Genomic DNA, 15,039 nt, shown 5'->3' with positions numbered 1-15,039 from the left:
AAACAATTGCTTGGGTCTCTGTGATTATTTTGAGAAAGACCTGAAAAGAGGCTTCATTCAGTTCTTGTCCGAATGCACACTTAATCATGCTATTAGAGAGTGATGGACTGGACACAGTGTTTCCACAGCAGAACTTCAGATTTATCTTTCTCCAGTCTTGAAGGAGGGAAGGACAGACAAAGATTGTGCAGGTTTCAAAGGTATTGAGAATGAACAGGTTAAATAAGGCAACTCCACATCCTGCTTCCTCTAGTGTTTTGACATTTTGTGAATTCTGTAGTTCCTATTTTAGCAATAAGACCCTGAATTTTGACCAGAGTAATCCCTGAATGATGGGAACACATCTGCTGCTCTGGTTGCAGCTCAAGGCAATGTTGTGGGTGTATGAGTGATTTTCCACTCCAGATCTGTGCCTAACATTTTCTCAAGGTTGGCAGCTTTGGGCAGCATGTCTGCGATATACCCTACACCAATGCACCTCTGTCAAATGTCAGTGCAGTGCTCATTTGCTACCTTGTCTCGTGATCTTCTAATACAATGATCTGATACCCTCATCTCAGTTCGCACCTTTTTCGATCTCCTCCGACCCCTGTGTACTCTACGTTTCTCCTTATTTCCTTCATACCGGCAGTGGAGGTAATCCCTTTGGCACCCAAGACTCAAATCTCTGGAATCGCCTACCTCAGGGTTTCTTCCCCATTTTTTCATTTGCAGAGCTCCTCAAATCCTATCCCTTTTGGGTTTTGATCACCTGCCCTAATATCTCTGTGTCACATTTTATGTGAATGGGTTGATTTTATGAAGCAAGTTGCTATGCTTTACTGTGTTAGAGGCGCCTGCTGATGGAAAGTGGTTGCCACTGGCAACATCACCCTTTATTGTCTACCGTAATTGCCAAGGAAGCTGACTTTCCACCCTGTTGGTAGATCTTGACTCACACATAAACAAGATTGGGTAAGTTTAACAGATTTCCTTCCTGAAAGGAATCTTGTAAACCTAATGAGTTTTTAATGACGATCAGGTAGTTTCATCCTTGGCTATTGCCTGTATCCCCTATGGAGAAAACTAATGCAAAATGACTGTTTTTCTGCCTCCTCCTTGGTTTCCATTATCAATTCCTCTGTTGCTTTCGCTACAGCAGAAGTGCTCACTTTGTCAGTTCATGGCAACCATTACTGAGATTAGCTTCTCTTAATTCCAAGTTTGTTTAATTAATTCACTACACATGCAGGCTGATGCTCAGATGATACCTCTTCCGAATACTCACCAACTAGTGATTTTTATTTCAGTTCTGTTACTGATGCAACAACTTGATAAATGAAAAGTGAATAGTGTGCTATCCCAGGCCAGCACCTTCCAGTTCTCTGTAAAAACAAATTTATGTAATCGTGTCCACGTGTGAAATGACGTTCTATATGGATAAAGAGATTTTTGGAACATAGTTTCCATGGGTGAGTTATTTTTAAGATTCATTGGACTGTTCTTATCATAATGAACCTTGGCAGTTTCATTTCTGGCACCAAATCCATTATTAAATGAAACAGCCACATGGAACTCACAAATTAAGTGAAAGAAATCCAACTGAAAAAGAAGCTGAATAATGGGGAGGGGAGTGCAGGCAATATTTAGCAATACAGAAGCCTATCCTTTGGGAGCAGAGCTGCGTCACTCAACCCATGAAACATGTATATCATTTTGAAACATGTATATCATTTAGTAAGATCCTGGTTGATCTAATTACAAAGTCATTAGATGAAGAGTCTCGGCCCGAAATGTCGACTGTACTCTCTTCCATAGATACTGCCTGGCCTGCTGGGTCCCTCCATTATTTTGTTGCTTGGATTTCCAGCATCTGCAGATCTTCTCTTGTTTGTCAATTCCATATTCCTGTCCAGCTCTGGTAACCTCACATTCCCACAATTTACAAGTTTCTGTTCACCTCTGTCTTTATATTCAACAATTCTGCTTCCACCACCCTTTTGGGAAAAAGAGTTCCAAAGACTTGTGATCTTTAGAAAGAGAGAAAACAAAAGGTTGTTTGACCTCCATTTTAACCTCTTATTTTTCCTGTAGGGGAAACATCCTTTCGTGTACAACTTTCAGGACCCTTCAGAATCTTATGTATTTCCGTCAAATCCCCTCTCACTCTTCTAAGTTTCAGCTGGTACAAACAGAGAATATCTATTTTTTTCTTTAACAGACTAGTCCATTCCACATATTTGTTTAGTAAAACTTTCTTTGAATTGCTTTCATTGTGTTGACATCCTTCAATAAAGAGGCCAATTTGGTAGAATCTGGTCTTGTCAATGCCCCATTTAACTGAAGCATATCTTTTCCACCTTTGTTCACCACTGGGTAACTGGCTGTTGGACTTCCTAATCAAAAGGCTTCAGATAGTCAGGATGCAGAACTGCCCCTCGCTTCCCGTCATCTTTAACACAGGTGCCTGCCAGGGCTGTGTGCGGAGCCCATTGCTGTACATCTGCTCACACGTCACTGTACAGCCAAACGTCCGAGTAACCACATTGTCAAGTTCACCGATGACATGACAGTGGTGGGATTCATCACCAGTGACAATGAGACGGCCTACAGAGAAGAGGTGGAATAGCTCGAGGCCTAGTGCCAGGGAAATAACTTATTCCTCAATGGCAACAAGACAAAGGAGATGGTTATCGACTTCAGGAGAGCTCGCACCACTGAAGCCCACTTTACATTAGTGCCACAACAGTGGAAACTCAATCAGTTTCAAACTCCAGGTAGTGCACATTACGTACAATCTCTCATGGTCTTGGAACATACCCTACACAGTCAGGAAAGCTCACCAACACTTCTACTTTCTGAGGAGGCTGAAGAGAGTTGGACTTTGCACATCCACACTCATATCTACAGATTGGGCAATAGAGAGCTTTTTAACAAGTTGTATCACTGCTTGGTATGGAAACTGTACTGTGGCGGACAAAAAGGCTATATGGCAGGTAGTCAAAAGTGCCCAATGCAGCATTGGCACCAGCCTACCTGCCATCAAGGGCACATATACAGAAAGATGCTGGAAAAGAGCCAGTAACATCATGAAGGATCCCACACACCCATGGACTGTTTGTCCCACTCCCATCAGGGAGGAGGTTGCTTGGCAACCCACACTAGGACCACCAGACTCAAAAACAATTTCTTTCCCCAAGTAGTAAAAGTGATTAAGACCTCCATTAACGAACTGTACCACTACTTTATTTTTCCTGTCGGTCATCTTATGTACAGTGTGGCATCGCTTTATGAATGTACAGTACAATAAATCAATCTATATAAGCTATCTTATGTATTTATATTTATTGTGTGTTTTTATTATTGTTGTGTTCTTTATCAAAGGTTTCAAAGGCACATTTAATGTCAGAGAAATGTAAAAAAAAATCCTGAAATGCCTTTTCTTTGCAACCACCCACAAAAACAGAGGAGTGCCCCCAAAGAATGAATGACAGTTAAATGTTAGAACCACAAAGTCCCCCCCTCAGCTCCGCTCCCTCCCATGCATAAGCGGCATCAAGCAATGTTCCCCCTCCCCCACCAGCAAAAAAGGCATCAGCACCCACCACCGAGCACTCAAATGTGCAGCAAAGCAACAGCAAAGCCATAGATTTGCAGTACCCCAAGCGCTACTCGTTCACCCAGTATTCGACATACCACAGGCTCTCCCTCTCTCTCCCTGATAAGGGAGAAAGGGGTGTCTCTGTTTCACAGTGAGAGGGGAGACATAACAAACAACTCGCTGGTTTACAATGCTAAAAGTCTGTTGCGTCGCTTTTTCCGAGCTCTGTGCCCAAAAATCTCAGGTCTTTGGGCACACAGACATAGAACTTCCCATCTCCCATGACACACTGATCTCCTGCCATGACACCAACCTTCGCTGTTAGACGCCATTGACTCTCCTAAGCTTCCCTTATTTTTTTTTGTGCTGTATCATGTCAAGAATAACAATTATTTTATTACACTTGTGTACATGAAATGTCATTAAACAATCTTGAATCTTTGAATAACGGTATTACCTTTGCTAATTGCTTGTTGGGCCTACATGTAAGCATTTTGCACCACCAGACTCTGCAATATTTCACTATTAAGATGAATTGTTTTCTTAATTTATTTTCCTGCCAATATGGAAGTTTTTACACCTTCATACATTATGCAGCATTTGATAGATTTTTTGCCCACTCACTTAACCTATCTATATCACTTTATTTCATCCTTATTTCTTTTTCATAAATGACTGTTCATTTCTCTGTCATAAGCAAATTTAGCAACAATAAATTAGTGCCTTCATCGAGTGTTTTATATAAATTGTTTAAAGAAAAATCAGTCCTTACACCAATTCCTGCAGCACATCTTGTCAACTCTCCCTTTCCCTTTATCCAGCTGGTTTTATGTTACTTCCTACATCATAAGCTTTGATTCCTGAAAACCATATTAACTTTGCCTGATGACCTTGGCTTTTTACCAAATGCCCTGCTGTATTGATAGTAGCTTCTGCTCTTTCCCCAAACACTGGTTTTAATCCAATTGATCCATGACTTCCTGCTTTATACCTCTCTCTCTATTTAAGTAAAGGAGTTAGATTTAAAATTTACTAACATGATGGAACCATCCATATTTCTCAGGAGTGTTTGAAACGTAAAACCATTGCATTGAATGTCTCATGAGTCACTGGTATTAAAATCCAATGATGAAGTTGATCAAGTCCCATTACTTCCCAGTCTGTATCTCCAACAATTTGTTCTGGTCCTTCATTTTCTGGAGTTCCTGCTCTCATCTTCCACCTCCTGATATCTGGTCTGTGTCTCATATCCTCTGTTGTGAAGACTGATGCAAAATACCTGTTTAGTTCACCGGCCATCTCCATATTTTGAATTCCCAAAATCTATTTTCTACAACATTGGTTCCCAACCACCGGGCCACAAAGCATGTGCTACCAGGCCGCGAGAAAACGATATGATTTGGCAATATGAAACAATATGAGTCAGCTGCACCTTTCCTCATTCCCTGTCACGCTCACTGTTGGAACTTAACGCATGCGAGGTCATTACATAAGGAACCCCCTTCGAGTATTGCTGTCTCCCATCACCCCTCGGTGGGACTGTCTTGTTGCAGGGGAACAAGCCCAGGGCTCTCACTGATTCAGCCATGTTGGTGTGTTGCAATGATTTTATATGTTCATACGGGGAAAATATGCGCTGTGTGTTTAATAGCCAAGCGTTAATGATGCCAAGAATGTTATGATGCTATTGACTTATATAAGTGACTCATAATTGACTTATCACTATATTCATGTGAGGAAAATATGCAGTGTGTTTAGTATTAAATTTGTTAGATAAACCCTTCTAGAAATGAAATTGTGTATTAGCCACTTATAAGTGGCTTATAGTTGACTTATCACCTATATTCCAGTCATGATTAACACCCCCACCCCCCGGGTCGGCCGGTCCACAAGAATATTGTCAATATTAAACCGGTCCGCAGTGCAAAAAAGGTTGAGGACCCCTGTTCTATAACACTGATGCTCACTTTGTTATTCATTTGAATTAACTACATAAATTTTTACTATTTATATATATTTATCTTTTTGGCTAGTTGTATCGCATACTTTGATTTTTCCTTCTTAATCTTTGAATCATTCATGGGTGTTTTTAATATTCTGCTCAATCTTCTGACCTGCCAAATGTCTTTATGCTATTATATACTTTGACTTTGACTCTGTATCTCACATTTCAGATCAAACATGGATGCTTGATCTTCCTTGTGGGATATTTCCTTCTCATTGGAAGATGTCTATTCTGTGTATTCTGAAAAAAAACTTTAAATGCCAATCATCAACAGAACTAGTTCTCCATCTTTTCCATACTCCCCATTCTTCATAAATGTCACACACCCTTCAATATTCAGACCCCAGTCTCTGGATATGTCTCTGCAATGGCTGTCAGATCATTGTGATTGATTGAAGAGTCATTCTAAGGAGAGGATTAACGTATTCATTGTGCTGCTAATGTGATAGTTGTCTGACTCACCTGTTCATCAATAATAGTGCAGAGGTTTAGGTATATTTTAGTGTTGTGGTTGGGTACTCAATTTGGGGGGAGAAAAGGACAATGAATATAGCTGCTATCACTTGACAAAAAATAGAGAAATGCAGTGTTCATGATCTGTTTCTTTGGGTTTCTATACAAGGGTGGAGATAACGAAAGGGAAGTTGGACTTTACCATAGTGTGGCACCAGCAGTAACTAATATCACTGTTTTAGAATAAACTGTAGCTTCAGCATAGCAGATCCAGTATAGTTACAATGATTGAAAAATTCCTGGGTGAATCCCAGCCACCAAAAGCCAGCTGATTTATCCTCTAGTCGTTACATCACCATAGTGGTTTGCAGTGTTGTCAACCAATTTGCCAGTAATTTGGCTATTGATGCTCTATTTAGGTGCAGAAATACCTCATTACATCTTTGGTTTGGATGTACCAAAAGTCCTGAATTTCTTTGAAGAGAGAGCAACCATCCTTGATATCCAGTCAGAGCTCGACGAAGTGTGGTATCCAGGGATCAAGGGGAATTAGATGAAAAGTTCTTATGGTTGGAAGCATACCTCACACAAAGGAGGATGGTTGAGATTGCTGAGGGTCAAACATCATTCCTCAATTCCACAGATCATGGTCCATTGCATTCAACTATTTCATTGTGTATTTTGGCCATGGAAAGGTTAGAAATGGGGATAGTTGTTTATGACACCTCAGTGTTTGGTTACATTTACCAGTTCAACATTTAAGAAACTATCAAATGCAGCAGTATCTGGACTATACTAAAGTTGTGCTGATAAGTTACATCTTTAGCACAAAACCCAACAAGTGAAGTGCAGCAACCCACCTCTTGATGTTCAATGATCAGCCCTGATAAAGAATGTTAACCCGAACCATCAACTGTTAATTCCTCTCCATTGATGCTGCCTGTTCTACTGAGTTCTTCCAGCTTTGTGCGTGTGTGCAGTGTTAGCTTTAGTCAAGCTTCTGCAATCAATGTCTACTGCAAACTGAGCTGAACCATCCACAGAAATACTGTGGTTATAAGAGTGGGAGGTGGTAATACAGTGATGAACGAGTTTCCCTTTCAGGCCCAAAGGCTTTTCCACCAACAACAAAGTACAAGTCACAAGTGTGGTAGAATATTTGTCACTTGCCTGTGTCTGTTCCTTTCTAGCAATATGTGAGAAGGTAGGACAAATCAGGCCTTTTAATTGGCACACTTTCATCATTTTAAACATCCATTCTCTGCTCTTCTGTCACACTGAAAGCGCACTGGACACCATCAGCAAAATGCACTGGCAGTTCCCAAACACATTTACCGCTAGCAAATTCAAAAGCAGCAGATGAATGGAAACACCATAGTATCAGTGCCTCCCATCAGACCACACACCTCTCACATTGAAAATGCATCCTGCATTAAAATACAGTCTTCATAATATGAGAGGGCATATGTTTAATATGATTGAAGGAAAATATAGGGGGGGTGGTTAAGAGGTAATTATTTTTTAAGCAGAGGGAGATCAGTGCATGGAGCACACTGCCAGGGCAGTGGTAAAGGCAGGTACATTAGCAACAATTAAAAGACAAGGATAATAAAAACATAGAAGTCTATGAGGGAGTGAAGGGTTAGACTGATCTTAGAGTGGGTTAAAAGATTGGCAGAACATCATGGGCTTAAGGGCCTGTACTGTTCTATGTCCACTCACAACATGCTGGAGGAACTCAGCAGGTCGGGCAGCATCCGTGGAAACGATCAGTCAATGTTTTGGGCCGGAACCCTTCATCAGGACTGAAGAGGGAAGGGGCAGAGGCCCTATAAAGAAGGTGGGAAGGAGAAGGCTGCCTTTGTGTTTAGGTTCTACGTCTTTGTCTTCCTGCCCAATATCAATATGGGAACCACAGTGATTGGATGAATTTAGGGGAGCAGTTCGATACCAACAAGAGTTCGGCAATAAACACTGGCATTGCTGCCGACAACTGCATCCTACGTATATTCCCCAATCTGCTGTATGTGAATTTGTATCATTGAAAATAATCGAACTTCAGAATACTTTCTGGTGATTAATGTAAATTTTGTCTTACATTGTCAAGATGTAGCATATTCAATTAGTGAATGTAGACATTGTCAGTTTACGTATCAATCACATCAATTTACTTATCAATTTTGCTTCCTGACTCTTATGTTTTTCTTTGTGCTTTCTTGCCCATAGGAGACAGACCTGCTGGAAATCAGTCTTGTCAAGGATGCCAGGACTGGGAAATATGCAAAAAATCCCAAGGTACGCAATGTACATTGACTTACAGAGATATTATGTTCCGCTCCCTCTTTAGTTTCTCTTATCAAGACGTTAAGCAGTTTGTGCTAGTATTTGCAATGATCATTTCTTCTTTTAAATAGTCAAAATTGAGGTGCTTTCCATCTTTCTCTTTCTTGGTGACAAGAGAATATATTGAATTAAATACAGTACCTGAGAAAGCAGAAGTTCCTAATTCACCAAGTTTCTGAAGACTTTGCCCATGGCTGTCACTGTGTCTATGACTTAGCAACTTGTGTCGATAAAATGTTGATCATTTTTTTCCTGCCACTGGTGTTGTGCAAGAGAATTGGTAAAATGTCAAGAACTAGGCTAACACATACAGCAATATCTAACAGCAGTTGCAGCTGGGTGTTGGCCTTTCTGAGGGCTGTGGCTACAAGTTTCAGTGTTGTCTTTGTCCAGTACCTCTACCTTCATTAGTTGATGAGATGTTCCCAGAGCATAGCTCACGCAATAAAAGCCGGTAATTCAGGCAGATGTTATTACCTTTGGAAGGGCAAGAAGAACGCAGGTGAGTTATGGATGTCCTTGTGCAGTTGCATTGGATAGCCACTGAAAATGTCACTTATTGTGTCCCTGCAAGGTTTCAGAATGTGTCAGGCTTCTAATTCACCAAATGCCTTTCTGTGTACTGGGACTTATGATGGGGCAATCTGTCACAGAGGGTGTCATCTCATTCAGCTCCAGTATGCCTTGCATCAGGGAAATGCTGTACAGAACCTCGCCGATAACATTGTTGCAGACAGCTGGAAGAAAAAACTCAATTGGCAATTCAGCACAAAATTCTTAATGCATTTTTTTCCTGGATCTCCTATGTCACTTCCTCCTCCAGCTGGCATGCTTTGTGCTGTTGACTCTGTGATTTCCTACAGGATTGTGGGCTTCAGCTGGTGGCATGGCAGCTCAACAAAAATGTAGCCGAGATACAGAAATAAAGTGATGTTGGACTGAATATTTGGTCTTTGATCAAGTTGCACATGATCATAAGAATTTTGTGCAAGTGCAATATTTGACACCTACTGGAGGTGTAAAGTATTTTTATTGACCAACTGAATGGAACTAAGTATGAGGATGATCGCAATTTTATCCTGAACTTCCGGCAACACAATTCTTGCCATTTGGTCAACAACATATTGATTTCCCATTGTTTTCAACGAAATTGATTCAGAGCAAAAACAATATGAACATATGTTTGTTTCAATATGAACCAAGTATGTTGTGCATCAAAGCAAACAACTTTATATCCGAATACTTCTGTAGTAAGCTAGCTGTTATAACTGGCATTACTGAGATTATTATGCTGGCATTCATGGAGTTTGCATTTATTTCCTTGCAATCAAATTTTATAACAGCCTTCGTAATTGAAATAATATCTAACTTGAATATGTAGTTATTCCATGAATGATGTAATTAGGGTGTTATCATTTTGTGATTTAACTAAAGTTATCAATAAATGCATATACACTGAAACTAAATATGTATACAAAACACATTTACTGTCGTTCTCTCTGAGTTGGTTGTCACCTGTGGGAAAAAATGTGTAAATTTACGTGATTTCATTGTCGAAGTGCTTCAGAATATGCTATTTCTTTTTTTCCAGTCTCATGTGAAATTGTAGAGATTAATTTTATTTCCAGCTCTGAATCAACGAACATATAGGCTTCCATGGGAAAAGCATTGAGTTTCGAGATTAAAGCCAGCAACCCTTCTGATTGTCCTTGCACCTTTTTTAATGCTCAAAACAAAAGTAAGTGGAGCAGTGAACTGAAGTTGCTTGAATTGAAAAGGTAGTTCAGATATTATCTGAGGAATGGAGATATTTTCCCCAACAGCATTACTATTGTAGCCTCAGCTTTTAATTCATCTGCTTTTAATATGTGGAATTACTGATAACATTTGATGTAAATCTCCAGCTAGCATGACAGTACCACCTCCCATTAATGTATTACTGTATTTAAGAGCTTGCAATATTTAATCTAATGCTTCAGTGCCTGCTTTTTTGAGCCATTGTACATTAATTTCAGACAGTACAAATTGCATCCTTTTAAATTGTTATCCCTTGCAGTTCTCTGACAATTTTACATGTTGGAATTTCTGTATTTGTCTAATGTAAAGCTAATTTAAAAGTTGAATGTGCAATTGCAGTCCCCTTTCTTCCCCCCTTTCCCATCCTCCCAGCCCCTGTCCCAATCAAGATTGTTGAAGAAATGCCACATGATGTAACAGTTAGGGAAAGTATGTTTTACTTTTGAACTTTAGCTGAAAGTATATCAATAAATAAAAGTTCCACCAGAAGCATCCAAAAACAAATCCTTAGTCATTACAAACAGCCTCTATAAAGTGTTGATATCTCACTAAAATTGGCTCTTTCTCTGGATATGTTTATCGTACGGATTTAAATAATAACTTCTCTCCCATGGAAATTTAGTCCACAAATTATCTTCTTCTCTTTGAGGTCCACATACACCCTAAGTATTAAGGACTGGTTCGCTTAAATATTTAGTAATTCACAAATAGATCTGGAGAAAAAAATCTCATACATTTTTACTGGGCAGAATTAAATTTAGAACCCCTTTGGGCTATGGACATACACCTATTTGGAGAGAGAGGGAGGCATAAAAGTCCAGGAGGGTAGTGCATATCCTTATATTAAATCTAACTTGTGTGCGATATTTCTAGGTTATATTGTTACCAACTATATGTGAGGCACACAGACATTGATTTTAGTTTACATCTTTAGAAATTTCAAACATTCTGTTTAAAATTATGTTTAGTATATGTATGCTGTATCAATGGGAAATGGATTTCATAAATGTCATTTGATGTTACACATGGTGCAGCATTTGGGATTTGCACTTAAAAGTCTTGTCAAAGTAACATCGTTTGTACACCAAAGTACCTCAATGGCATTGTAAATGTGTTCCAGTGGCTTGCAGTTGTATTTGGTGCCTGTATATTACAGTAAGGGTTTTATTGCATATGGTTGCAAAATATGTTTTAATTTGTTAAATAATTATATTTATATCCTCCCTAATTCTTTTTAATCCTCTCTTTCCTCTGCACCTCTTTATATTGCTCCTCACGACCCTCTTCGTTTAATATTGACCTCCCCAGCTTCTCATGTCACTTAACGACACACCTGATCGTAACCTGAGCAACTTGGACTCTGATGTTACCGCACTCTGTGCGTCTCCCCAGAGGCACTTCCTTGCACTTGTTTGTCACTGTTTTCATGTGATGGCCCACTGACTCAGTCACTTAATGCAATCGAGATGCTCAAACCAACTCACTTTACAGCTAACAACAGGAATTCTGCAGATGCTGGAAATTCAAGCAACACACACCAAAGTTGCTGGTGAACACAGCAGGCCAAGCAGCTTCTGTAGGAAAAGGTGCAGTCTCTGACGAAGGGTCTCGGCCTGGGGCGTCGACTGCACCTCTTCCTACAGATGCTGCTTGGCCTGCTGCGTTCACCAGCAACTTTGGTGTGTGTCACTTTACAGCTAGACTCCTTCCCCTTCCCCAAATGTTTTATTGTGGTGTCTTTCCCCCTTCCTTCTCGGTCCTGAAAAAGGGTCTTGGCCCAAAACGTCGACTGGTTATTCATTTCCATTGATGCTGCCTGACTTGCTGAGTTCCTCCAGCATTTTGTGTGTGACACTTCCCCAGGTTTAATCCCTGGTTCTGTTACGTTCTGAGCTTTGCTTTTGATTTTGTATCTTCATTTAATCTTCAGGTAAATGTCAGTTGATCTCCAGCCCAGAATTACCTTCTCAATCTACACCAGATGTTGGGTGAGAACAAGACAGAGCATCCTTTTGATTCATGACTCATTTCATGAGCCATCAAATGTACCGTTTGGTAGGTTAATTGGTCATGTAAATTGTCCTGTAATTAGGCTGAGATTAAATTGGAGGATTGTTGGGCAGTGTGGCCTGTTCTGCGCTGTATCTCAAATAAATAAAGTTAGTAATAACCTTCACACTTTGTACTTGAAGGGAGGAAAGTGTCACGAAGATCTCACACTCAGGTTGGAGGAACAACACCTTGTATTCCGCCTGGGTAGCTTCCAGCCTGATAGCATGAACATCAATTCCTTGAACTTTCGGCAATGGCCCCTGCCACTCCTTCACCATTTCCCATCCTATTCCCCTCTCTCATCTTATCTCTTCACCTGCCCATCGCCTCCCTCTGGTGCTCCACCTCCCTTTTCTTTCTACCATGGAACTTCAGTACTCTCCTTTTAGATTTCCCCTTCTCCAGCCTGTATCTCTTTCACCAATCAACAGCCCAGCTGTTTGCTGCACCCCTCCCCCTCCCGGGTTCACCTATCACCTTGCGTTTCTCCCTCCCCTCCCCCCACCTTTTAACCCTACTCCTCACTTCTTTTTTTCTCAAGTCCTGCTGAAGGGCCTCAGCCCGAAACGTCGACTGTACTCTTTTCCGTGGATGCAGCCTCCAGCATTTTGTGTGTGTGGCTTGGATTTCCAGCGTCTGCAGATTTTCTCTTGTTTGTGAATGGAGCTGTGAAGTTGTTTTGTTGAGAACAAATTGGAATAATTATGTCAGATGCAAACAACAGAATGACTATATATCCCATCCAGACAGAGTGCATGGAAGTGTCAGGAATTGATCTCCGCTCCCTGAAAATCTCAACAAGACCTGTAACAGAGTTGCTTCAAACAGTCCGGTTGCCTGGGCTGAAGAGGGTATTTGGATTCTTATTGACACACATATATAGAAGTGTAGTGAAGAATTCCAATTTTCATGCCGATCATTTCAAACGTAAGTACATCAAAGTAGTACTAAGGGAATATCAATGATAGAAAGTATAATATAGTGGTCCAGTTACAGAGCAACTGCAATGCAGACAAATTGGATGCAAGGGCCAAAACAAAATCAATTGAGGGATCAGGAATTCATCTTTATCGTACAAGAGGTTTGTCTGAGAGTCTCCTAGCAGGAGTGTGTTGCATAGTATTCCTTCCTTGATCTTTGATTTCCGATTTCCTGTTCTGGAGGATGTGGTGAGGATTTGTGGTGGTGTCTTTAAGAACTAAACACTGAGTTCACAATCACTGAATCTCACATGAAGGTGACTGGATTTAATCGAGCAAATGTGAAAGTGGAGCGTAGCAATAATAGCCAACAGGCAGAGTAGAAAAGCAAGTGAGCTTTCAATAAGCACCGTAAACATGCAGACCGAAAACTGCCAGTAAAATGGGTTTCTTTTTATCCTCAATCGTTGTTTTAATGGGTCATCGTCTTTGCTGAAAATCTTTTGATAAATACTGTTTTGTTTGCCTAGCTTCGTGACACTGTGAAATATCTTTGTCCTCACTTTGTCAGCTCATTTCAGATCATCAGTGGATTGATAGCCAGCAGCACTCTCGACAAAAAAAACAGGGTCACTTCCAACAAATTTCTTTCAGATGTATTGTCAATCATGAGTTCAGTTTGCTATTTATCCTCTTTCTTGTTAAATGTGTTCGTGTTTCAAGAGCTGAATTAGGACTGTGTGATAAGAATTCCATATATATGTCCTTATTGTTCTGAAAAAAAGAATTAGTAAGTATTATTGTTGAATAAACTGTAAGGGTAAGGTGAAAATAGCCATGTGTGATCTGTGCCATTAGACATTTCCGTTATTCCTTCCACATTGAAATCCCAGCTCCTACTCTTGCCGTTTCTGGATTATCGGTATTGTCACAGAATTGGAGGAACATTTGAAGATCTTTTCCAGCGATAAATTGCAGGAGGTTATTGCCTCTTTAATTCAAAAGGTTAGTTTAATCACAATAAGGACACCACTTATTTACAGTAACACACATAAAAAATGCTGGTGAATACAGCAGGCCAGGCAGCATCTACAGGAAGAGGTACAATCGATGTTTCGAGATGAGACCCTTCATCAGGACTAACTGAAAGAAGAAATAATAAGAGATTTGTGCAAACAACAGGAATTCTGCAGATGCTGGAAATTCAAGCAACACACATAAAAGTTGCTGGTGAATGCAGCAGGCCAGGCAGCATCTCTAGGAAGAGATCCTGACGAAGGGTCTCGGCCTGAAACGTCGACTGCACCTCTTCCTAGAGATGCTGCCTGGCCTGCTGCGTTCACCAGCAACTTTTATGTGCATTGCAAGAGATTTGTGCGATAGCTAAAATTGATAGGTAAGTTAAAGACGCTCGGTTGACCTGATCCATTGCTCTCTCCTCCCATCCTGCGAGGTTTTTAAATGAAAGAAAAATCGTTTTGTTACTTTTGTCATGCCAACAAGTTGTAACTGATGTTTAAGTTTTGAAGAATGATAGTACAACTAAAACTTTTTCTACTCTACATAGCTTTTTGCGTTAACAGGCCTTCAACCCAACTGAAACTTGGAAGGGAACAATATAGGCAGTTTGACCACAGTGCAGGGTATCATATTTGACCCATAATCCTGTGTCACTTTGGCCGTGGACACTTTTCAGTGCAGAGGCTGGTTCCCTCTAGATTACTATCAAATTGGGATTGTATTTAAACACTAATCCATCAGAGGTGCATCTGCCTGGCTGTCAGTTTGCAGCACGGTCTGCCCGTTCACACTTATGAGTGTGCAAATGTTACTGCACCTTGAGTCCCTATCAATTCAAACTACACACAGAACTGCAGGGAATTCCCCTT

At 40.4% G+C, this 15,039-nt stretch overlaps 1 protein-coding gene across 3 annotated transcripts in view; it reads left to right on the top strand.

Annotated features, from left to right (window-relative positions):
* Positions 1–15,039, top strand: part of plcb1 (phospholipase C beta 1) — a 954,845-nt gene that overhangs the window by 230,434 nt on the left and 709,372 nt on the right. For all 3 annotated transcript variants that reach the window (XM_072265525.1, XM_072265524.1, XM_072265526.1), the window contains exon 3: positions 8,265–8,333. In XM_072265525.1, coding sequence (XP_072121626.1) covers positions 8,265–8,333 — 69 coding nt within the window. The remainder of the gene's footprint in view (positions 1–8,264; positions 8,334–15,039) is intronic.

This window comes from Mobula birostris, chromosome 8, assembly GCF_030028105.1.
Source record: "Mobula birostris isolate sMobBir1 chromosome 8, sMobBir1.hap1, whole genome shotgun sequence".
NCBI classification, from domain to species: Eukaryota; Metazoa; Chordata; class Chondrichthyes; order Myliobatiformes; family Myliobatidae; genus Mobula; species Mobula birostris.
This window is presented reverse-complemented; position numbering and strand designations above follow the sequence as displayed.